This window comes from Xenopus laevis, chromosome 2L, assembly GCF_017654675.1.
Source record: "Xenopus laevis strain J_2021 chromosome 2L, Xenopus_laevis_v10.1, whole genome shotgun sequence".
Classification (NCBI taxonomy): domain Eukaryota; kingdom Metazoa; phylum Chordata; class Amphibia; order Anura; family Pipidae; genus Xenopus; species Xenopus laevis.
Window position 1 is genome coordinate 161,758,120 of NC_054373.1, and position 25,227 is coordinate 161,783,346.

The 25,227-nt window shown below is 40.5% G+C and overlaps 1 protein-coding gene across 1 annotated transcript; it reads left to right on the forward strand.

The window, feature by feature from the left end:
* Positions 1-9,498: 9,498 nt before the first annotated feature.
* On the forward strand, positions 9,499-23,496 carry trmt9b.L (tRNA methyltransferase 9B (putative) L homeolog; the record flags this gene model as incomplete). The annotated part of the gene is given in 4 exon segments (NM_001095773.1): positions 9,499-9,542; positions 15,086-15,343; positions 20,286-20,459; positions 22,513-23,496. Coding segments are annotated over 3 exon segments (1,197 nt in total). The 3' UTR covers positions 23,382-23,496.
* Between the last annotated feature and the right edge of the window lie 1,731 nt (positions 23,497-25,227).

The following is a 25,227-nucleotide window of genomic DNA, read 5'->3' on the forward strand; positions in this document are numbered from 1 at the left end:
TTTTTGTGTCTCAAAATTGTTACAAAGTATCTTATTTGCACCTGTTAGCTGTTCTGGGCTCTCTGCTAAAAGCCAATTAAGTGAGAAACTTTGTTTCTTTTTCTGGCTGTTCAGTGCAGAGAAAAGAGGGACTTTCCAGTACAAATGAGGGACTGCGGGTTGAGCTATCAAAAGAGGGACTGTCCCTCCGAAAAAGGGACAGTTGGGAGGTATGAAATAGTAATAAAACCTGCAGATAAAGGGGAGAAACAGAAATGGAGAAAATAAAGCATCTGGGTGCCAGTTTACACTTCCTGCTTTGGTTCCTCCTGATTAAAAGGTATCAAGTTAGTTATTTAATTAACTCACTATAACTCAAATGCACCTTGTAGAAAGTAAACAAACAATACTTCATAAATTAAAACAATTTATATTTTATTTATGTTACCTGTTTCTTGACAACATACCTGGCAGTTATTATTGCCAGGGTCCTCTGGTGGTTCCTGGTTAAGAGATTAAAAAAAAAAAAATGACGTTTTCAAATTAACTATAGTACTTAAGATACTTGGCTCATAGCCTTGATCTTTGTCTTGATAAAGGTCCTAATGAGAACCGGAACGCTGGGCACAAATGGTACGTGAATAAATATTTTTTGTGCTGATCCAACCTGCATTTTGTAAAACTGAGCAAAGTTGCCTCTTAGCGGCCCATTTATTAAACCTTGAATTTTTCTGGTTGAGTTTTTAAATGGGAAAACTCAATTTTTTAGAGGAAAAAAAAACCCTCGAATTTTAAGAGATTTATTATACTCCAAAGCTACTAAAAATCCAAATCCGAAAATACTCCCTCATAAACCTGTCGAGGTGATGTAGCAGCCAATGGCAGGTGTCCCTGAAGATGTTTCTTGACATCTTCAGTTTCGTGATCTGATAAAGTCGAGTTCTCGCCGCCGAGTGTCCATCGTACGATTTGAATTGACGCATAAATGTGTTGAGGCGTTTTTTTGCTCCAACTTTTTCGATTAGAATTATTGATAAATGAGTTACATTCGTTGATGGAGGTTAGGACAACTTTGTTGTAATTTAAACTATTGGATTCATTTGAGTTTTAGTAAATAACCCCCTAAAACAACTGAAATGCGGTTATTAATATATATCACAAACTAGGGAGATCTACGAGGAGATACACGGATATCTACACTCCAATCTTAACTACATCTTAGTTAATATTTACAGTTAACAAATGACAGGCTAATAACGCCAGAATCTGTGATTGGCTGAAAAAAGACTCAGACACCTGCCTGTCACTCAATGAAAGTGCTTTACATGGAAAGACAAATAACGGAGAAACAGACTAATGTTAAAAGAATCATCAGCAGAACATTCTTATCGAGGATGATGAAAGATGGAATATTATGAAGCGTGTAAAACAATGGAAAATACTGATAAACGTACACAGGGCTCAGCTCTGAAAGATAATCAATGTGGCAGCACATCTGTCAGGCCTTTCAGACCTATTCTTACTCCAGTAAACAAATAAAAATAAACCTGTCCGGGTGCTCTTGTATTCTGAGCAACCAGACACCGTGAATGCAAAGGGAAAGAGGAAACCTTTCTTTCTGTTTCTTTTATAATATATTGTAGTACTCGCTGCTATTTTTAGAGGTTTATATATTATTACTCCTGGCGCCAACTCTCAGTATGTTTAGGTAAAAGTCATTTTTTTCCATATGGTTTCTTGCTTCAGATAGGAGACATTTACTAACAATGAGCACGTTTGCACGAGTCCAGTAACCAATAGCAACTAATGAGCAGCGAGTTTTGGTTAGTTGACTGCAGCTCAGACAATGAAAGCATCTTGCTTTGGGTGACTGCACTGGAACAAATTTGAAAATCTAAATTTAAATCTAAAATTCAAATAACTTTTACATTAAACAATTACGGCAAAATCTGAAACTTGAAAGGGTTAAAGACTGAGCTAACAAGATAAAGGATGACATGGAATAATCAATAAATGAATAATAAAAAATAACTCTGCCAATTAGGGCAGCATAAATATGATTCTCACACCATACGTTTGTGAATTAAGGAAGTGGTTGCGAATGACAAACACCCTTTTCATTTATATAAAGTAGCTTCCCCATTGCTTTTGTTTTCCTTCTAAAGCCAGTTATCAGTGATGTGGAAACAATACCATTGTTCCTATTTCTGTTTTGCACAGATAATCTGTACACGGTATAGTACAGCCTCATATGGTTAATAGTTCCAAAGGTCTTCTAGATGTGCTGCTGGCATTTCTCTGTTCTTATCGAGTATGTCATCTGACTTTATTGCCATTGTACATGGTTTTATGAAGCCCTACAAAATATTCTTCTCCCTAAATGACTTTTTCTTGATTCTTAAAGGAACAGTTCAGTGTAAAAATAAAAACTGGATACCGTATATACTCGAGTATAAGCCGTCCCGAGTATAAGCCGAGGTACCTAATTTTACCTCCAAAAACTGGGAAAGCTTATTGACTCGTAAAAGCCTAGGGTCAGAAATGCAGCAGCTTCTGGTAAGTTTCAATCAAAAAATTGAGGGTTTCTGCTCCCATTGGAGGAGCCGGCGTCTCGTTTTTGGATGCCGGCGACCATTCTTGGACGCCGGAGACTATTCTTGGACGCCGGCGACTATTCTTGGGCGCCGGGGACTACTCTTGGGCGCCGGCACCTATTCTTAGACGCCGGCGACCGTTTTTGCGCTTGACCCGAGTATAAGCCGAGGTAGAGTTTTTCAGCATATTTTGGATGCTGAAAAACTCGGTTTATACTCGAGTATACTGTATATGGTATGTAAAGTATAAAGGCTGGAGTGACTGTATGTCTGATATAATAGCCAGAATCCAACTTGCAGCTTTTCAGCTCTCTAAATCTGAGTAAAGATGGCCATAGATGTTGAGATTTTTAAAAGATCAGATCCTCATCGTGCGAATTTACCATCAACTAAAAAGACCAATTTGCCAGGAAAACAAAGTGGAGCTGCCTGTTTGGCCCTGCAAACATAGATAGATTGCACTGGGACCGACCCTGCAAACATAGATAGATTGCACTGGGACCGATCAATTTCCTGAGAGATGTCGGCCGAAAAATCGTAAGATGTACGATCGTTCGAATCCCACTAACCGCACGATCATTTTCGAAGGATTGGTCGGGCTTCCCTAAAATCGGTCGTTCGGCAAGAAGAATCGTCGCGTCTATGGGGAGCTTTAGTCATTTATTATTAATTGATTATAATTGATCCTCAGCATTCAGCTCAGATTCAAAAGCAACAGTTATGACCCATGTGGCCCCCCCTAAAGTCACTGTTTGTAGAAATATAACTGTATGGTGTTACTTCTTGCTAGGAGAGATTAGAATGTGCAGGAATAGTGTAAAATCTTTTTTTATTCTATACTCATAAAAACCAAATGGTTGCACTCACATTTAAGTGATTAAAATCAGGCAAAACGTAACTCTCCGTTTTGGTCCTTGCTGTTCCGAGTTGCCTTGGTGGTTTTGTTTGGGCTCCGACCCGCATTGCCTCCACGCACCGCCTCCACGCACCGCTGGCTCCTTCCTGGATGCTTGGAGATGACGTCAGCCGCCTTTGCCTTATGCGTTTCGTCACTTAGCGACTTCTTCAGAGGCTTTGTGTGGTCACCAGGTCACCAGTGGAAACCAAGAGAGCTGAAAACAGGAAGTAGTGTTGTGTTATGTTAGACATTCAGTCACTCCAGCCTATCCATTTGCCCAGTTTTTATTTTTATACTGAACAATTCCTTTAAAGGGGTAGTTCACCTTTAAATTAACTTTTAGTATGACGTAGAGAGTGGTATTCGGAGACAATTTGCAATTGGTTTTAATGTTTTATTATTATTAATTTTTTGAGTTATTTATCCTTCTATTCAGCATCTCTCCAGTTTCCAATTTCAGCAATCTGGTTGCTAGGGTCCAAATTACCATAGCAACTATGCGTTGATTTGAAGAAGAGACTGGAATATGATTAGGAGAGTGGCCGAATAGAAAGTTGAGTAATAAAAAGTAGCAATAGCCATTTGTAGCCTTACCGAGCATTTGTTTTTAGATGGGGTCAGTGACCCCAATTGAAAGCTGGGAAGAATCAGAAGAAAAAAAACTATAAAAAAATAAATAATGAAGACCACTTGAAAAATTGCTTAACTTAAAGGTGTGCCACCACTTTAAGCATTTCTGTGTTATTTCTTGTCTGCTTCATACTCTCTTTGCTTTGATTGCTTAAACAGTTTTGCTTTCATAACACAATTAAAGATTTCATAACATTTCAAGTTATGTAGAAGGCAGGGCCACCATCAGAAATCTTATTCTGCTTGGGCCAGAATAATATTTGGGGCCCCGCTGACATAAAGCATTAAACGTAATGGCTTTCAGGGACCTGGGATCTGCTGAAAAGCAACAGTTTGGGAGCTGCCAACTTGGATTTCAAAACCAAACCCAATTAATAATATAAAGAAGCTTACTCCTTTTGTTTCTAAAAAAAAATACCAAGACATCTTCCTTTAAGACTGTTGAACATTCCTTTTGCTATATCATTTGGAGTGTGAACTTAGTTCCCCTTTAAAATGAAGAACTATGCATATTCAGAAAACACATTCTGTATACCCTAGGGGAATAAATTGCAATTAATTGTCTATTTATTGATGGAAACACTAAACGAGATCTGGGGTCTCATTCAGCATGGAGCAGAAAAATAGATGCAAAGCGCCTTGCTCCAATGCAATTTGAAATGTCTAGAATGAAAAGCAAAGGGTTGTGTCTCTCTGTGTACATCAGCGCTACATACAGTAGGAGTGAGCTTTGGAATGCTCCTTGCTTGCCTATTCACACAAGCTGAGGAATGCCGGGGGACACAAGCACGTTAACCATATTTTTATTAAAAAATGTAATACATTTTAATAAAATTTTATGTGGCGAAGGTTGGCGTTCATACACAGCTCCCTGAATAGGACCTTCCCCCTATATATAATCCCACAACTGAGTTTATGCTCTGAAGCTTCTTGGCCTCAGGAGTCAATGTGTGATATACGTTGTGGGGATAGCCCATAGAAAATAGTGCACAGTATAGGCCTTAAGGTGGCCATACACGGGCAGATAAAGCTGCCGATATCAGTCATTTGGACCAATTTGACAGCTTATCTGCCCGTGTATGGGGGCTTCCAACGGGTCTTCCCGATCGATATCTGGCCACGATATTGATCGAGAAGGTTTGATTTTTAACCGACCGACCCTTCGGAGCCCCTTGGCGTATCGTAATTCGATCGTTTGAATTACCCCTGATATAGCCATGCCGTTAGTGGCATATCGGGAAAAGATCCGCTCGTTTGGCAATGTCGCCATACGAGCGGATCTTTGAGTCTATGGCCAGCTTTAGAGTAGCTGGGGTTTGCGTTGCACTGGTGCAGGGTTGGATTGGCCCACCAGGACACTGGGAGGAAAACCCAGTGGTCCCAGGTCCTGTTGGGCTCCACTGGGCCAAGCATTGGCAGGCAGTACGGAGCAGAGGGGGTAGTTGAAATGCAGCAGCCAATAACCAGTGGTAGCAGGTAGTGGCAGCGATAATCATCATCGGGACCGTTTGGGAGGTGTGCCGGAGTGTGGTGTGGGCTCTTAGCTGAGGGGGAAGGTGATGGTGCAGCATGCTGGAGGCCAACGGAGTAGAGGGCCCTTCACTCAGATTTGCCGGTGGGCCCTGCCTCCCCCAGTCCGACACTGCACTGACTGGTGTCTACAAAGTAAATGGTGTGCAGAAGCCTGATTGTGTAGTGATTTATCATTTTTACACATCTTTATGAATAGGTCCCTAAAACAATTGTTTTTTTTGATCAGACTATAAATTGCCTGTATCAGAACATAACATTCAGGTACACTTCAGTATTGCACCATACTAAAACCACAAAAAACAAAAGCATCCCTCTTTAAATACAGTATGATATTAATGTTTGGCTGCTATGAAACTGTGGAATATACAGTAGATAATAGCCAGGCAACATAACTGCATATTTGTTAAAAACATTAACGTACATGAGTTTCAAGATACAATGACAAGCTTCTACAAAAGGAAACCACATTCATAACAATTCAAACCTGGACAACAGGAATAAACTGCAACTAGATTAATGACTAACACAAGTTCATATCCTGATATCGACAGAACAAATATCTCAGCAAGTAGTACTTACCCCTGATACGATATGTGGAGTCCCTAACAATATACTGTAAATGAGATAGTTGTGACAATTTGATGAAGGGCTCTAATTCAATTGAGTAGCTGTATTCAGTCTCAGTTCCAGTGATACAGAAGCTGGGGTCTGGTGTATCCCCAGGACCAATGATTATAGGGAGGTGCATTTTTATCCCACAAACTTTACAGGATTAAAACAGCAGCTTTATGTTACAGTATCTGCACTTACCAACAGGGCCGCCGTCAGAATTTTCTGGGGCCACCTACAGGTAAAAATTACATTGGTGGCCAGGGACCCGTACAAGTAAAAAAAAAAACTTCGGTGGCCAGGCCCCCCCAAGTAAAAGAAACATTGATGGCCAGACCCCCCAAGTTAAAAAAAGATCACTGGCCACCCCCCCTTCAAGTAAAAAAAAATTATATCCAACAGTTTAATAAAAAAAGAAGGCCATTGGTGTTCAGTGGAACTTCTTCGGCTCCTTTCTGTGGCTTTATCTCATACGGCACAGCTCAACTCCTACTCCGCCTACTCCTACTTCGACGTGGCTCCTATTTCGGCATGGCTCCTACTTCGATGCAACTCAGCTCCTACTTTGACGCAACCCAGCTCCTAATTTGGCGCAACTCAGCTCCTACTTCAGCAGCTCAAGAGGGCCAGCTAATGCAGGAAATGCAGCACGGCAAGGCCTCCCCTTAAAGGGCACCTTTTGGTTAAAAATTTTATCATCCAACCAAAGGTGCAGGCTAATAGAGCCCGCATTCCGGTTAGGAATAACAGTAGTTTTTTTTAAAAAAATTCCCCCCGCCTGCGTTAGGCTACCGGCACCAGGAGGGAGCTCCCAGTACAAGCAGGCATGTCCAGTCACTCACATGAGCATAATGAAAAGCTGCCCCGAATTGCTCATTATGCTCATGCGTGTGACGTCACATACGTGTTATGCGCATGTGACTGGACATGCCTGCATGCACCGGGAGCTCCATCCCGGTGTGGGTAGCCTAGCGCAGGCGGGGGGCATTTTTAAAAAAAAAAACGACTGTTATCCCCAACTGGAATGCGAGAGCTCTATTAGCCCGAACCTTTGGTTGGGGATAACATTTTTACCCAACAGGTGCCCTTTAACATATAGAAGCCACCGGCCTGGGACAATTGTCCCCCTGTACCCCCCCCCCCCGATGGCGGCCCTGCTTACCAATCTCTTCAGAACGATATCAGGTTTTACCTTGCCGAGAACAGTGGAGACATGTACGATTTCATATTTAATGGCATATTTATTATGTGGTGTAAAAAACAGCAGGATAATACACCACACATAACATACAGTCAATGGAGGGCGTACCAACAAAGCTAATTATGAAATAATGTATGAGGTGCAACACAGCCCATTATTACCCCCACACAGACTAACTAAATCAACATATTTATAGTACTTGCACGCACAAATAAAATACAAACACATGGTGGTATCTAAAAAAAAAAGTCTCTTTATATAGAAAAAAATACACAGTATATCAAACACAAATTTGATGCATCAATCGATCATAATAGACATAAATATACATACCACCAATTTGAGTATAGGAGACAAAAAAAGGTTACAGGAAGCAGATACAATTGCCAAAAAATGAGAATAACCTCAACGTTTTTGGCATAATAGCCTTGACATTTAGCCACCTGAATAGGGTTGCCACCTGGCCGGTATTTTACTGGCCTCCCCGGTAAAAATGATGCTTGATGCCAATGTTATTAATAGGAAAAAAGGCAAAAATATAGGAAGGCCAGTATTTTTTTTACAGAAAAGGTGGCAACCCGACACCCGAAGCAGATAAAACAGAGACTCTCTGTGGGTTTTGGAAGCATGAAAATATATTGGAAGGTTCCTAAGCCTACTATATTATATTAGGCAGATTAAAATACAGAAAAGCTTTAATTTTCTGAAAGGGATACTGTCATAGAAAAACATGTTTTTTCCAAAACACATCAGTTAACAGTAGACTTCTGCACTGAAATCCATCCAAACAGCTGGGGCAGCTGGGAAATTGACAATATGTCTAACCCCATGTCAGATTTCAAAATTAAATATAAAAAAATCTGTTTGCTCTTTTGAGAAATGGATTTCAGTGCAGAATTCTGCTGGAGCAGCACTATTAACTGATGTGTTTTGAAAAAAAACTTTTTTCCCCATGACAGTATCCCTTTAAAGACAAAGAACCCGTATAGATTTGCTGGTAGCAGCAGCCTCTGTGTGTGTCACAGTTAGTTTCATACCTCCCAACTGTCCCTTTTTCGGAGGGACAGTCCCTCTTTTGACAGCTTAACCCGCAGTCCCTCATTTGTACTGGAAAGTCCCTCTTTTCTCTGCACTGAACAGCCAGAAAAAGAAACAAAGTTTCTAACTTAATTGGCTTTTAGCAGAGAGCACAGACCAGCCACAGGTGCAAATAAGATACTTTGTAACAATTTTGAGACACAAACAAACAGTTTAGATGAGGAGAAATATTTTCAAACTTTCATAACCTGCCAAATTTTGTAAAATGAACATGGTAATTAGGGGTGTGGTCACAGAAAAGGGGCGTGGTCAAAAAATTGCTGCGGTACCTGCGAAAAAAATTTTTGCCCCTTTTTTTACTTCCAAAATGTTGGGAGGTATGGGATTTCCACCTAGCCGGTATTTTACAGGCCTGGCCGGTAAAAATGATGGCAGATCCCAATTTTATTAATAGGGAAAAAAGATAAATATATAGGAAGGCAGATATTTTTTCCAGGAAAGATGGAAACCCTAGATTTCTGCTTGTCTGTGCTGATAAGATAGGAGTTATCTGCCAGTTGAATGTTTGTAGGAAATGGGAATAAATCCAGTGTGTCCCTTTGCAGGTCACTGGGCCTGTGAGTACAGAAGCACATGGGGAGTTTGCTTTAATCAGGGATTAGTGACGAATTGTCTGCGTCTCAGGGAACTGAAAATGGAGCGTCCTGCACTGGACATTATATATTTTACATTACTAGGAAATCTGCTGTAATGTTTATTACAATATTTCTGTCAGGAAAGTGCAGTCTGCCTCAGGCAGGGATACACTGTGCAATGGACACCTGGCACCGATATAAACAAATCCTCCACTTTCCCCGCCCCGCCCGAAGCTTCCTTTCCTGGTTGCTAGGATACCGACCACGCCTCTCCAGCGATCTTCCCTTAGGTTTTTGTTCCACGGCTCTTCCAATCAGTTCCTTCCGCTCGGTCTCAGCGGACAGACAACGAGCCCATTGTGCGCGGTGGGGCCGGCGGATGTGATGTTCCTGGGGAAATCTTCAGGCTCAGACTGAGGCTGGAGGTAAGTATAACGCAGCGACAATACGACGGGTTCAGGAGCTTAGGGCTGGGGGACGTGTACGTGGAACAATGGAGTGAGTGCAAATGTGCTTGAACAACTCCCTGCAGCTTGGGCTACTTGCACAGGAGAACAGCCTGGAAAATGAGTGTCTCTTATGTGTCCGTGAATGTGTTTGGGGGGGATTCCTCATATACTCGGGGTATACTTGTGTGTTGCACCGCTGGTTCAGAATGCATGTTTAGTTGCATCGCTGGTTCAGACTGCACGTTTACTTGCACCGCTGGTTCAGACTGCAGCTTTGCTTGCACCGCTGGTTTAGACTGCAGGTTTAGTTTAGTTGCACCGCTGGTTCAGACTGCAGGTTTAGTTGCACTGCTGGTTCAGACTGCAGGTTTATTTGCACCGCTGGTTCAGACTGCAGGTTTAATTGCACCGCTGGTTCAGACTGCAGGTTTACTTGCACCGCTGGTTCAGACTGCAGGTTTACATGCACCGTTGGTTCAGACTGCAGGTTTACTTGCACCACTGGTTCAGACTGCAGGTTTATTTGCACCGCTGGTTCAGACTGCAGGTTTGCTTGCACCGCTGGTTCAGACTGCAGGTCTACTTGCACCACTGGTTCAGACTGCAGGTTTACTTGCACCACTGGTTCAGACTGCAGGTTTGCTTGCACCGCTGGTTCAGACTGCAGGTTTGCTTGCACCGCTGGTTCAGACTGCAGGTTTACTTGCACTGTTACACACTGACCACAAAACAAATGTAAAATACAGTTTGGTTTAACTTGACACTTCTATTTTCCTAAAGGGGTGATTCACCTTTTAGTTAACTTTTAGTATGTTCTAGAATGGCAAATTCTAAGAAACTTTTCATTTGGTCTTCATTATTTATTTTGTATAGTTTTTTTTTTTTTTCAATTATTTGCCATTTTCTTCTAAATTTAAAGCATTTCAAATAGGGGTCACCGATCCCATCGAAACAACTAATGTTCTGTAAGGGCAGGACTCCATGGGCGATTCCGCCGTGATCCGACGCACTTCGCAAAAACGCAGGCTTCACGTCAGATGCAACGGAAATAAAGTAAGTAATGCTGCGACACGATCCGACAATAGCATTACTTACCTTATTTCCGTCTCATCCAACGTGACTGCGTTTTTGCGCAGCTTGGTCGGAATCGTCCGTGGAGTCCTGCCCTAAGGCTACAAATATATTGTTACTGCTACTTTTTATTACTCGTCTTTCTATTCAGGCCTCTCCTAGTCATATCCCAGTCTCTAATTCAAATCAGCGCATGATTGTTAGGGTAATTTGGACCCTAGCAACCAGATTGCTGAAATTGCAAACTGGAGAGATGCTGAATAAAACATTAAATACCTCAAAAACCACAAATAATAAAAAATTAAACCAGTCGAAAATTGTCTCAGAATATCACTCTCTATATCAGTGATCCCCAACCAGTAGCTCGTGAGCAACATGTTGCTCTCCAACCCCTTGGATGTTGCTCTCAGTGACCTCAAAGCAGGTGCTTATTTTTAAATTCCAGGCTTGGAAGCGAGTTTTAATTGCATAAAAACTAAATATAGTGCTAATCAGAGTCTCCTGTAGGCTGCCAGTCCACACAGGGGCTACCAAATAGCCAATCACAGCCCTTATTTGGCACCCAAGGGACTTTTTCGTGCTTGTGTTGCTCCCCAACTATTTTTACATTTGAATGTGGCTCACGGGTAGAAAGATTGGGTACCCTGCTCTAAATCATACTGAAAGTTAATTTAATTGTGAACAAACTCTTTAATAGTTCTCCTTGGGGAAACTGTCATTTGCAATGGCCACAATGTTTAACAACGGCAGACATTTATTTTAATTATCCTGCAGCAGAATGTTGTCAGTCAGTGTTGTCAGTGTGTAAGGCAGAGGTTACTGCTGCTCCTCAGACCAGTAAGTGACCTGTGATGGATCAGCCTGTGCTGCTGGTAATATACTGTATGTACAGTTGCACTACTGGGAGCCTTATTGATTAAGACACACTTCCAATAACCCAATGTATGGATTGTACCACAAATATACCACCAAACCTTGGTCTTTACACCAGTGAGTTGGTCCAGATCGGCCAGATCATAGTGCTCCCCCTCATTTGTGTGGATCCAAGCACATTACAGCATTACATCCTTTCTAATTCAGACTTGCTGAAGAAGCAACATCTCAGCAAATATGATGAGACTGCCTGTCTGAAAGAGCAATGTTTTTGTGTGATCTGATCCAATCAGACAGGTGACTTAGCCCTGTTGAATCAGATCACAGTGCCAATTGCACTGATCCAAATAATCAGCAGAAACTATTGGTCTGATTGCTACGAGGTACGGCAACTTGAATTCTGCTCCAGCTGGTGATCAAATTCAACCAGAAACCGTAGGATTGGCTGACCGTCATCCTCTACATGAGGCCATTTTGTTCCTTGGGGCAGCCAGTGGCATTACACACTATTCGTTCTGCGTGGAAGGCTACAATAGATTAATGATTCTCCTTAGGGCTAGTCCACACGGGGAGATAGCGACGCGTTTGTGGTCGCGGCGACAAAGCGCCGCGACCGGCGCAGGCGACGGTTTTGTATGGGCGCCTATGTAAAAACGCCTGTGCTAACCACACGAGGCGATGCGCTTTTCAACAGTCGCCTGAAAAAGCCTGGCGAGGCATTTTCAGGCGACTGTTGAAAAGCGCATCGCCTCGTGTGGTTAGCACAGGCGTTTTTACATAGGCGCCCATACAAAACTGTCGCCTGCGCCGGTCGCGGCGACTGTCGCGGCGCTTTGTCGCCGCGACCGCAAATGCGTCGCTTTGTCGCCGCGACCGCAAACGCGTCGCTATCTCCCCGTGTGGACTAGCCCTTATGCACTGTAGGGCACCCACAAGTGTAAAAGTACTTACAGTTACATTGAGTAGGAGAAACAACAGTCTGCCAGAAAGCAGTTCCATCCTAAAGTGCTGGCTCTTTCTGAAAAGCACATGACCAGGCAAAATGACCTGAGATGGCGCCTACACACCGATATTACAATTTAATAAAAATACACTTGCTGGTTCAGGAATTAAATTTTTTATTGTAGAGCGAATTATTTGCAGTGTAAACAGTGTAATTTAGAAATAAAAAATAGATCATAAAAATCATGACAGAATCCCTTTAAGTAACTGAAATACAGTGTATCCACCTGTTACTGTGGATAGGTGAAGTGGCATACCAAGAGCCCGCTGGTCCCCCTCACCAAAAAAAAATCTTCAGATTGGCTTGGCACACATATTGGGTCCAGCCCAGGACGCTACCTACCCCTGCAGCGTGAAAATATAAAGAAGAAGAGGAAAGGGGATTTAAATGCTATAGAGGGAGCCAACCCGGGGGTTCAGCCCCCCCCCTGCAACTGCTGGGTCTGCTTCCTCTACAGTTACTGGACAGGGTACAGATTTTTTCCAAATGCACACTCTGTCCGAAAACAGGCAGGGTCTGCATTTTCTCCTAGTGGATACAACCAAGTATGACTGCAAGTGCAGTGAGCAATTTTTCCAATAATGCAGCATTTCCCCCCCAGAAATCCAGCGTCATTTAACTTGCTGGAGGGCTGTGCCTGACGCAATTGTGATCAATATGTCAAAATTAAGGGTATTGCAAAGTAAATCGGATTCAGTTGCACTAAGAAGTTCATGGGCGCCATCTTCAGCTGATTCGATAATCTTCGGAATGAAACGGGGGGGAATCGGCAATTGTTGCGAGTTTCGGCGCATGCACAGTTGTCCCACAACAGAAAATTGTTCCAACTGCACATGCGCCGATTGCAGGTCTCATTCCGAAGATTACCGAAGAGAAGAAGATGGCGCCCGTGAACTCCGCTGGACAGAATCTGCATGGAGGGGTAAGTAAAGAGTTAGGGTATTTGCCCAGGGGGGCAACTAGGCTTGGGGGAGGGGAGTCTATGTAGGGTAGGGGGGTAGGGTTTTTTTTAATTAAGGGTTTGTTTCTCCTTTAATGACCCCAAATTTAGTGAGCGTTGCATTAGTCTTACCGTACATTAGTCAGATGAAATGGTAACAAAGCTTGTCAGTGATGCTTCTGGCAACTGTCAGGCGCCACTCAGAAACATGACATTCCCAAGCAGTGCCTTACTGTCACCTCCAGCAGCTGCCATAAGCAGAGTGAGTTCCATTTAGACACCTCCCCCGAGGGAACTGCAGGAGCCAAACCCCCGTTTACCCCATAACACCAAAGGCAACTTAGAGCATGGTTCACCTTTGAGTTAACTTTTAGTACGTATAGAATGACTGACTAATTCTAAGCAACTTTTCAATTGGTCTTCATTTTTTCTTTCTTATAGTGAATCATTTTATTTGCCTTCTTCCTCTGACTCTTTCCAGCTTTCCAATGTGGGGGAGGGGGTGTCGCTGAACCCATGTAAGGCTACAAGTTTATTGTTTTGGCTACGTTTTATTAATCCATTTTCTATTCAGGCCTCTCCTATTCATATTCCAGTCTCTTATTCAAATCAATACATGGTTGCTAGGGTGATTTGGACCCTAGCAACCGGATTGCTGAAATTGCAAACTGGATAGCTGCTAAATAAAAAGCTAAATAACTCAAAAACCCACAAATAATAAAAAATGAAAATCAGTTGCAAATTCTCAGAATATCACTCTACGTCATACTAAAAGTTAACTCAAACCCCTTTAAAGGAGAAGGAAAGGCTAAAAGTAAGTAAGCTTCATCAGAAAGGTCTATATAAATACACCAGTAAACCCTCAAAATTATGCTGCTCTGAGTTTCAAAAGAAACACTGCATTTATTTCCTTCTATTGTTTACACATGGGCTTCTGTATCAGACTTCCTGTTTTCAGCTTAAACCTCCAGGGCTAGGGCTTGAGCATGCTCAGTTTGCTCTTCGCTCCCTCTCCCCGCCTTTTTCCGCCATCCCCTCCCTGCTGTAATCTAAGCCCAGAGTTATGAGTGAACAGGGAGAGACTCAGGCAGGAAGTGATGTCACACCAAGCTAATATGGCAGCTCCTATCCTAATCAAACAGAGAGAGCTTCTAGAGCTGTTTACTCAGGTATGGTAAAACATTCTACAGAATAAATATAGTGTTATAGCTTGCACTATTGTGGCTAGTCTATTGGCAATAAACTGCTTTGGTAGCTTTCCTTCTCCTTTATGGTCACGGCTTTATAGAGAAAGCCTTTATAGTAAATTGCCGGTATCATCACTGTAAAAAAACAAGAGAAAAAAGAAATGCATCTTTGATACTTTCAAACCGAGGGATAGGATGTAACACACGAGTTCGCAGGCTCTGCTGCAAAATACTTTATTGATCACAACATGTTTCGGATCAACATGGATCCTTTATCAAGTATCTTTGATACTTACCCTGCTGGGTTTGTATAAAGAGTTCATTTTGAGGACTTATTATTTATTTAATTATTTATTTTGTCTTAGGATAATATTATTTATTTTACTTCTTTTTTATATATTATTTATATTATTATTTATTTTACTTGTTCTTTTTTCCACTTTAGGATTTGCCTGTGCTGTCAGGGGCAGCTTTGCAGTTGTGCGAGTAAAATATTAATGTTGCGGGTCCCTCCAGGCGATGTGCATAAGTGACGTAACAGGACAAGTGATGGAAAGAGAGGCAAGTCGGCTGGAAAGAGAACATGTCCATAGTGTTTATGAGAAGGTTGCGCCCTACTTCAGTGACAAACGCTACAAAGCCTGGCCCAAAGTTCAAGAATTCCTTTTAGCTCAGGAGCCTGCAAGCCTAATTGCTGATATAGGTAACCTTTTTTTTTTTCCAGATATTAAAGTGGGACAAGAGTAACGCTGTGAAACTAAATACCCTCTTTTTTTTACATGAACTCATTCATTTGAGGTTATTTTTTAAGTGCATAAACACAGCCTGAGCTGTCAAAAATTAATATATATAATATTAAAAGAATCAATTTTTGAAACAGACATACCTGATTCCACAGGATGAAAGGAACCCATCATAATTTATGTTTGTACGATCAATTTCCCAACCCAGGTTTACAGTATCATGCAATCCCTCATTTACCTTGTTGTTGTGAAGTGATGGACTCTGGGACTTCTTTCTGCGTTCCAGATAATCTTTGCACAAGGCACTATCTAAAGCAGAGGAACTTTAAGTCCCAGAATCCATCATGTCACAACTGAACAAGGTAAGGGAGTGGGTGGCATTACACTGTGAGCCTAAGGGGTATGGGGAACTGGGCCCAGTAAGCACAGCGATAGACTAGTAAGGTTGCTTTCAATCTGCAGAACCAGGTATGTCTGTGTAAAAATATATAATATAATATATATATTTTTTTTTTTCGGCTGATCAGATGGTGTTTATGCCGCTTTTTTACAAAACCCCAAATGAATGAGCTCATGTAAGAACCAGTGGTATATTGTCCTTTTTAAAGGGTGGTTTAAGTTAACTTTTAGTATGTTATAGAATTACACACTCTAAACAATTTTTCAATTGGCCTTCATTTTTTTTATATATATAGTTTTATATATATATATATATATATATATATAGATAGATAGATAGATAGATAGATATATAGTTTTTTTTAATTATTTACCTTTTTCTGACTCATTTCAGCTTTCTAAAAGTAAATGCTCTGTAAGGCTACAAATTTATTGCTACATTTTATCACTCATCTTTCTATTCAGACCCTCTCCTATTCATACTATTCAGTCTCTTATTCAAATCAATGCATGGTTGCTAGGGGAATTTTGGAACCTAGCAAACCAGACTGCTGAAATTGCAAACTGGAGAGCTGCTCAATAAAAAGCTAAATAACTCAAAAACTACAAATAATAAAAAATTGCAAATTGTCTCTGAATATCACTCTCTAAATTATACTAAATGGTAAAGGACATGTAAAGCCTACATTTTCCTACCATGTATATAAGTTGGACATATCTTCCCCACACAAGCCATATCATTTGTACTACATATACCCCCTCCATTTGCGAGCATCATCACATTTTCCTAAAACAAATAGCAGCTTTCACACGGCGGCCATTTCCCCTCTGACACATTATCAGTAACATTGAGACACGTATGCTGTAAAGTTCATACAATGCAGAATGCAGGGTTACACAGGCACAACATACTTAAAGATAAAAAGTTCTGCTGGGGTTGAGCACTTTAATGGTTAAGCTGAGCTCAGGAGAGGTGGTTAGGAGAAAAATAGGGTCAGACAGCTAGAGTTTCTATGGGAACCAGCAATTTTATCTCTTCATTGGATGTTAGACTGGAGGGTGTGTTTAGTAATCTGAGCTGAGAAGAACTGAGCATGCTCCTAAGTCGAGTCAAAGCAAATTCCTGAGGGAGGGGGCAGAGTGGGTTAGAAGAGGAGAAGGAATTCTAAGTGATTAAAGGGGATGTAAAGGCAAAAAAAGAAACCTGCCTGTATGCAGTGAAATTCTCCCTTCATTTACTGCTGTGGATAGGAATTGTCAGACGGTCCCTAACTGCTGAGCAGGGAAACAATCATACTTATGAACAGCAGGGGTAGCCCCCGCCTTACTTCCCAGCCATGCAAAACTCAAGCAGCTTTGTTTGTTTTCCTGTAGAGCAGTCGGGGATCTTGTAGAGATTTTTATTGGGTTTTATTTTTGCCTTTACATCCCCTTTACTGTTTCCAACTCCAGGTGCAGGGACAAAGATCATGGAGCCAGATTTAAACAGATAAACTGGGATTCTATTTGGAGGATTATTTTGCTGCAGCGAGTGGTTCTGCAGAGTTGGAGAAAGTTTGTATTAAACAATACAAAAACTATAAAATCCACATTCGATTACATGACAACACAGGACCCAGTGCTGTCTGTATATTCTGATTATTAATCTGTCTTGCTGTATCTGCTTCTGGCAGATATTATTTGACTTGTGCTGTTTTGATAATTTACGACAATCCCCAAGCAGCCCAGACCACACTGAGCATGTGCAAGGTCTTGGTCTTGCAAAGATGTTTAACAAAGTTACAAGATGGTGACCCCCTGTGGCCAACTTTGAAAGCATAAATAATTTGTTTATTTAGGCTTCTGTTGCAGTAAGTTTATGTTTAGTATACAAAATACAACATTTCTGGTCTTATTCTATTTTAGACTTTATTTCCCAGTGGGTTGTACTTGATTATTTCTATCTCTCTGTTCCCAATTTTTAGTGAGACAGATGTTTCATACTGTGACAGTCACTGTGATAGTCTTTGTGTCTTAGTAAATGACTAAATGGCTGCACTGTATAGTACAAAAAGTATTTGATAATTACTATTGAATATCCAAAACCTGCAGTGTCCCCAGTAACGGCCTTGGCTTGGAGCAGCTGCTGCTTATTATAAACTGAAGGAGCTCATTATACACAGAGGGATGTGAGTGGGGAGGGAGAATGGGACTAATTATTTGCTTTTCCTTCCAAAGTGACTGTACAGAGTCCAAGAGCAGGGAACTAGATTTAGAGGATTTCATGCTGTGTGTGCACTGCTTAGTAAAATTACAGTGATTCATTTTTTAAACCTTTTTAACATTCGGTGTAATGATGGTGCGGCACCAAAAAAACATCACAAGCATTGTATTGTCTTCAGGGCCGCCGTTACAAATCATAGGCCTCATACAACAAAATTTTCAGGGGCCACAGCCCCCAAGCCCCGCCCCGGATCCTGCCCGATCCACGTCATAGTTAAAAGACCACACAGACATCAGCGCTAAAAAAGGTAACACCCCCCCCCACACACACACACACACACGAGTTATAAAAAGCTATTGGGGACCAAGGCCCCCCTATAAATTTTTAAAAAAAAAACATTGGTGCCAGGGTCCCCCTTACAAGTTAAAAAAAAATTAGGGCCTCAAAGAACATTTTTTAAAAAAACATTGGTGGCAGGGGCCTTTAGCGTATTAAAAATAATACATTGGTGGCCAGGAGATTTAAAAAAAAAAAAAAAACCGCACATTGGTGTTCAGAGGAATTGAACTTGTGGCTTCAGGACTTCAACTTCGCCTCCTTTCGTGACTTCGGGTCTTTTTGCCGCTTCAGGACTTCAATTTCGGCTGTTGTCGTAACTTCGGGTCTTCTCGCCACTTCGGCTGTTCGGCTTTTTCTGCACTTCCGCATTTCGGCTGTTTGGGACTTCGGAAGGAGGCGCCATGTCTTTTAAAAAGTTCAGCACTGCTGGGCCCCCCTTCAGACCCGGTACACTTGTACCCCCTGTGCCCCCCTGATTGCCTTACAACCAAGGTCAGCTAAGTCCATACTACATCGTTGAAAGTCGAGGCCAAATGCACCTGGGTGTAGAGGCGTCTTTGTTAATAAGTCCTTCTGCATGAAACATTATCCTTGCGTTTTCTGATTGAAACTTTTGTCAGTGTATTTTTCTTTAGCAAATATTTGTCCTTCGGGGGTAGATAGTTTATTCATACATTCTATGGAGAAACCGTATCCTTGAATACTGCCGGCTCCCTGTCACCTGTAAGAGAAGGGAGGAGTATGTTCCAGGATGCTGCCTCTTGGTGTTGGAGCAGAGAGGCCCGAAATCCCCAGGGTTAGGCTCAATAATCTGCCGCGCCTCCTGGCTTTCCAGACCTCCAGGCTAGTTTAGTTAAATGGATGTCCATCTTTTTTGAAAAGTCCCCCCAAGGTGAGAGAACTTTGCAAAATAAGTATTTTACCCAATGACTGCTTAATATATTTTATGTTAAAATGATGTACTTACCTGATTCTGGTTTCAGCAGAGGGACAAGGCAACATTAAGTGCTACTGCATGTGTCCTGGCTTCCCTCATTCATTTACAGTATACAGGTATGGGATCAGTTACCCGAAAGTAGAGAATGCAGTGTTTTCTACTTTCACTGAATTATCGGAGGTTGCCGTATCTCCTACGTTGTGCACCAGGTTACACGGCAAAGGGAGGGTTAATGGTGTGCGCTGCTTTATCTACTTTCATCAGTTATCCAAAACCCATTATCCAGACTCCATTTAATCCACATTTCCGTTTTCTCTGTAATAATAAAACAGTAGCTTGTACTTGATCCCAACTAAGATATAATTAATCCTTATTGGAAGCAGAACCAGCCTATTGGGTTTATTTCATGTTTACATGATTTTCTAGTAGACGGGGAGGCACATTTATCAAAGGTCGAATTTTGAATTCATGCGAGTTTTTTTTTTAAACTCCCATGAACTTGAAATTCAACCAATCAAAATATATTATTAAAATTTTTTAACCTTGGGTAAATCGGATCGACCCGAAAACCCGACTCAAATTTGATTCGTTTTTTTCTCTGAAAAAAATGTGAATGTCAGGAAGGCTGCAACTCCGAATTGATCCATGGACCTCTCCCATTAACTTAAACCGCAATTCGTCAGGAAAGATCCGTTATCTGGAAAACCCCAGGCCCCCAGCATTCTGAATAACGGGTCCCATACCTGTATTACCATATGTAACAGACCTCTGGATAAAGTGAGGTAGCAGATATAACACAAGCTGTTGCTCTAAAAGCATTTATTTCAGCATTAGACTAAATGAGTGTTTCCTTGGCCTTTTCTATTTGCACATTCGTTGGCCTGAGTTCAAGCTGCCATGCGAGCAGTAATGATCTGAATTTGAGCTTTGAATCGGTTTTTGTTTTGCTCTGTCTCTAACCATTTTCACCAGTTATCTGTATTTTTGTGCTTTGAATGGGTAATAATTCTGTTTTTAATTCCAGGTTGTGGAAATGGAAAGTATCTTCACATCAATAGAGAGGCATTTAAAGTGGGCTGTGACTATTGCCTGCCATTGGCAGAGGATGCACGCACTCACGGCTATCAAGTTATGGTGTGTGATGGACTCCGGCTGCCCTACCGTAATGGCTGCTTTGATGCCGTCCTTTCCATAGGAGGTAATTTGGAAAAAAAAACATGTTTGTATGTTATGTATATAATCTGGTTTGTGATTGTAGTAGGGATGCACCGAATCCACTATTTTGGATTCGGCCGAAACCTTTACGAAAGATTCGGCCAAATACCAAATCGAATCCTGATTTGCATATGCAAATTAGGCAGGGGAAGGGGAGAACATTTTTTACTTCATTGTTTTGTTACAAATTAGTATTCGGTTCGGCCGGGCAGAAGGATTCAGCCGAATCTGAATCCTGCCGAATCCTGTCCGAATCCGGAACCAAATCCTGGATTCAGTGCATCCCTAGATTATAGTATAGTAGTACAGCTATATTGTTATGCAGAATGCTTGGGGTTTTCCGGATAATGGAGCTTTCCATTATTTGGATCTTCATACCTTAAATCTACTAGAAAATCATATAAATATGAAATAAACCCAGTAGGCTGGTTTTGCTTCCAATAAGGATTAATTATATCTTAGTTTGGATCAAGTACAAGCTACTGTTTTATTATTAAAGAGAAAAAGGAAATCATTTTTTAAAAATTGGATTATTTGGATAAAATGAGCTTTCTAGATGAAGGTTTTCCGGATAACGGGTCCCATACCTGTTGTATAATTATAGTAGATACTGATCTAAGACCATATGTTCTTCCCTAGAGATGCTTTGCAGCATTCAGAATTCTGTAGAACTTGTTTTTGTGAATAAGTATAAATATCACATACAGTACTGAATACTGTCCCGTGTATTTTTTACATATAAAGGTTTTTTTTTTTTTTTAATTTAGTGGACTGTTGTGTTAAAATGAATAATAGAACATAAGTTCTGATTACACTGGTATCAATCTGGTTCTTGTCTTTAAAGAATAGGAAAAGTCCAAACTGCATCATACACAATCCCCAATACGTCTCAATTTGCCCAGACCTAGTTCACCTTTAAATTAATTTTTAGTATTATGTAGACAGTGTTATTCTGAGACAATTTGCAACTGGTTTTAATTTTTTATAATTAGTGGTTTCTGAGTTGTTTAGCTTTTTATTCAGCAGCTCTCCAGTTTGCAATTTACCCAAATTCCCCTAGCAACCGTGCATTGATTTAAACAAGAGACTGGAATATAATCGGGAGAGGCCTGAATAGAAAGACAAGTAATAACAAGTAGCAAAAACAATATATGTGTAGCCTTACAGTGCATTTATATGGGGTCAATGACCCCCATTTGAAAGTTGGGAAGTCAGCAGAAAAAGGCAAATAATTAAAAAAAAAAACTATAAAAAAAAAAAGAAAAAATGAAGACCAATTGAAAAGTTGCTTAGAATTAGCCATTATGTAGCATACTAAAAGTTAACTTAAAGGTAAACCATCTGCTACTGGGATTCATGAGAAGGATGAAACAGAAAGCAATTGATTTTCTAAATATTCATTCAATAAAAACAACAAAAAATAGGAATCATTTAGACAAGGGGTGTTGTTTTTGAAAACAAGTTTTTAAAGTTGAACTGCATTTTTAACCTCCTGTTCAATGGCTCTTGCATTTTTTTAAAACTCTGACAATAATTATCAGCTTGGAGCCATAAGAGGAATTATATTAATCTGCGATGCAGTGGTCATAAATAACCCTAAACTGATGAGCATTTAGAAGCCAAGGTGTTTTTGTATTTCAGATACAAATGATTCATCTGAAATTAGGGATGGGTTAGGGATTCTGTCTTTTTCAGCAGGATTCGGCCGAATCCTTCTGCCTGGCCGAACCTAATCCTAATTTGTATATGCAAAATAGGGTCGGGAAGGGAAATTGTGGAACTTTTTGTCACAAAACAAGGAAGTAAAAAATGTTTCCCCTTCCCGCCCCTAATTTGCATATGCAGATATTAGAAGTCGCCTTGGAGTTCCATCGGCCTTGTGTTTTTATATGGTCATGAAACTCCTCGGTAACCTATAATATCCTTATAATTTACAAGGGGGGTACTTTATTCATTATATAATGCAGTGTTACTGGTATAACTAGTGTTATTGATCTTTAATTCCATTTTGTGCATATTGATTTCTTTTTGACCAGTAATCCATCATTTCTCAACGAAAGACCGTCGCATTCGAGCCATTCGGGAGATGAGCAGGATTCTGAAGATTGGTGGACAGATCATGATATACGTTTGGGCAATGGAGCAGAAAAAAAGAAAATTTGAGAAACAAGATATACTCGTTCCATGGCATCTGGAAGCTGTTTCACCCAACACCTCCTCAAGGAAACTATCTGTGGATCCAACTAGAAGTCCAAAGCAGGACTCTATGGCTAAAGATTTACAGCAGAGGACTAAAAGCGCCTCGTTTGGAGAGGAAAAGGCGCCTCGAAATATTCTTCGTTTCAGATTGTTATCAAAGTCCCTAGATTCAGGCTTAGATGTGAACAGCGATGGAGTGAGCAATAATAGAAAATCCAAACAGTCACCACCTAAAAGCTTTTTAAGTCGGCTTGGGAATTTTTTACCAAAATCAATGCAAAATTTTGAGATGAATGCAATAAAAATGACCGAATCACTGCTGTTCCCACTGCACAACATGAGCATGAGTCGAGGTAATGAGAATGAGCAAATGAATAGTACAGAAGTGATCAAGGACTATAGTAAAGTTGCATTACCAGATATGGTTTCTAGTCGTCAGGACCAATCTAGAAACCAAAATCTTAGTGTAAACCCTGCTGCTTCTTGTACAGAGGAATCAGAGAACAATGCCCGGCTGGATCTTGACCATCATCTCGGCCCTTCAAACGGAAAAGGAGAATGTTTTCGCTACTATCACACCTTCAAAAAGGGCGAATTGATTGAACTCGTAGAAAAATTCGTCCCCGAACTCCATGTTGTGCAGACGTATTTCGATCATTCCAACTGGTGTGTTATTGCTGAGAAAATTCACCACTGGAAAATCTGATCATTTATTTACATTCGATTTTACTGTATTTATTTTTTTTAGGTGCCGATGGCCAGGTTGTGTTTTTATATTCCGGTTTTAATTTAGTCTTTTTAAAATATTATTGAAAAATAAACGTTTTTTACTGTTCTAGTTTTTTTTTAAAAAAAAGTATTTATTTTTAGATGAATAAAAACATGACGGCGCTAAGAGTTTGTCTCTCTTATTACAGAATATGCAGTTGACGTCAGGACCAAACCCCTTTCAACTGTGATGCTCATGGCGGCCAGAGAACTGGGGAAAAAGAATCAAGGGGCAGATTTATCAAGGGTCAAATTTTGAAGTAATGGGAGTTTTTTTTGAACTCCCATAACTTCGAAAATTCTGAAAAAAAGAACAACCAACATGTATTAGATTCAAAGTTTTTTTCTGCGGGTGAATCGTCCGTATTCATTTGAACAGCACGAATTGAAGTAATGGCGCATTCGATCGAATTCGAATAAAAGTCTTTTTAATAGTTTTGAATCAAAGTTTTCCGGATAACGGATCTTTCCGTAATTTGGATCGTCGTACCTTAAATCTACTAGAAAATCAAGTAAACATTAAGGGGCATATTTATCAAGGGTCGAATTTCAAATTTGAAGAACTAAAGACCAACCGAAATTAAGTTTTTTTTTTGGCCGAATAGGTCCGGTTTGGACCAAATAGGTCCGTATTCGTTCGAATTGAAGTGATAGTGCATTCGATCAAATTCGGATCTAAGTTTTTCCCAAAAAAACTTTGATTTTTCAAAGTCCACCAATTGAGTCCAAATAGTAGGTCCCCCATAGGCTAAAACAGCGATTCGGCAGGTTTTAGATGGCGAATAGTCGAAGTCGAATTTTTAAAGAGACCGTATATGATAAATTTCGATATTTGAATTTTCTAATTTTTTTACAAATTCAAAACAAATTTGGACTATTCCCTAGTCGACGACACAAAAATTATTTCGACATTCAAATTTATTTAATTCGTATTTTCACTTCGACCCTTGATAAATCTGCCCCCGAGTGTTCTTTTCTGCATTTTATTAACAGGAATGAGCAAATGGGCAGTACTGGTGGGGTTGTTTGGAGGGAAATAGATTTAAGGATCAACATTTGTGGAGACATCCCTTAGCTGAAAACAAAGTTACAGAAGAACCCCCACTTTTATGGTTTCCAAGAGGCTGTATGGAAACAGTGTACATTTCAGGAAAGAAAAAAAATGTAGTTTGTCTGCGTGGGGCAAAGTAAAAAACAATGTAAAATCCGAGGGGGAAAAATCAGGATTCTGCATTATAACAAAATTGGCTGTCTAGCCCAAATCTCACTCTTAGGGGCAAATTTACTTAAGGTCGAATATCGAGGGTTAATTAACCCTCGACTCCGATATTCAAAGTCGAAGGATTTAACTTCGACAGTCGAATATCAAGGGTTAATTAACCCTCGATATTCGACTGTCGAAGTTAAATCCTTCGACTTTGAATATCGAAGTCGAAGGATTTAGCGCTATTCGTTCGATGAAACGATTAAATCCTTAGAATCGTTCAATTCGAAGGATTTTAATCCATCGATCGAAAGATTTTTGTTCGACCAAAAAAAGCTACCAAAGCCTATGGGGACCTTAGGCTTAGTCCACTTGTCATTTTTACCATGAAGCCAGCATTGATGATGGTAGACGGCAAATAGTCATGAACTCCAAGGGGCAGATTTATTAAGGGTCAAATTAAAAAAATTTTTTTTTTGGTGTAAAAATTTATACATTTGAATTTTAATTTAAATGTAAGAGTTATCACACCTGGACCATGGAAACAGTTCTAATTCGAATATTCAGCACCTAAAACCTG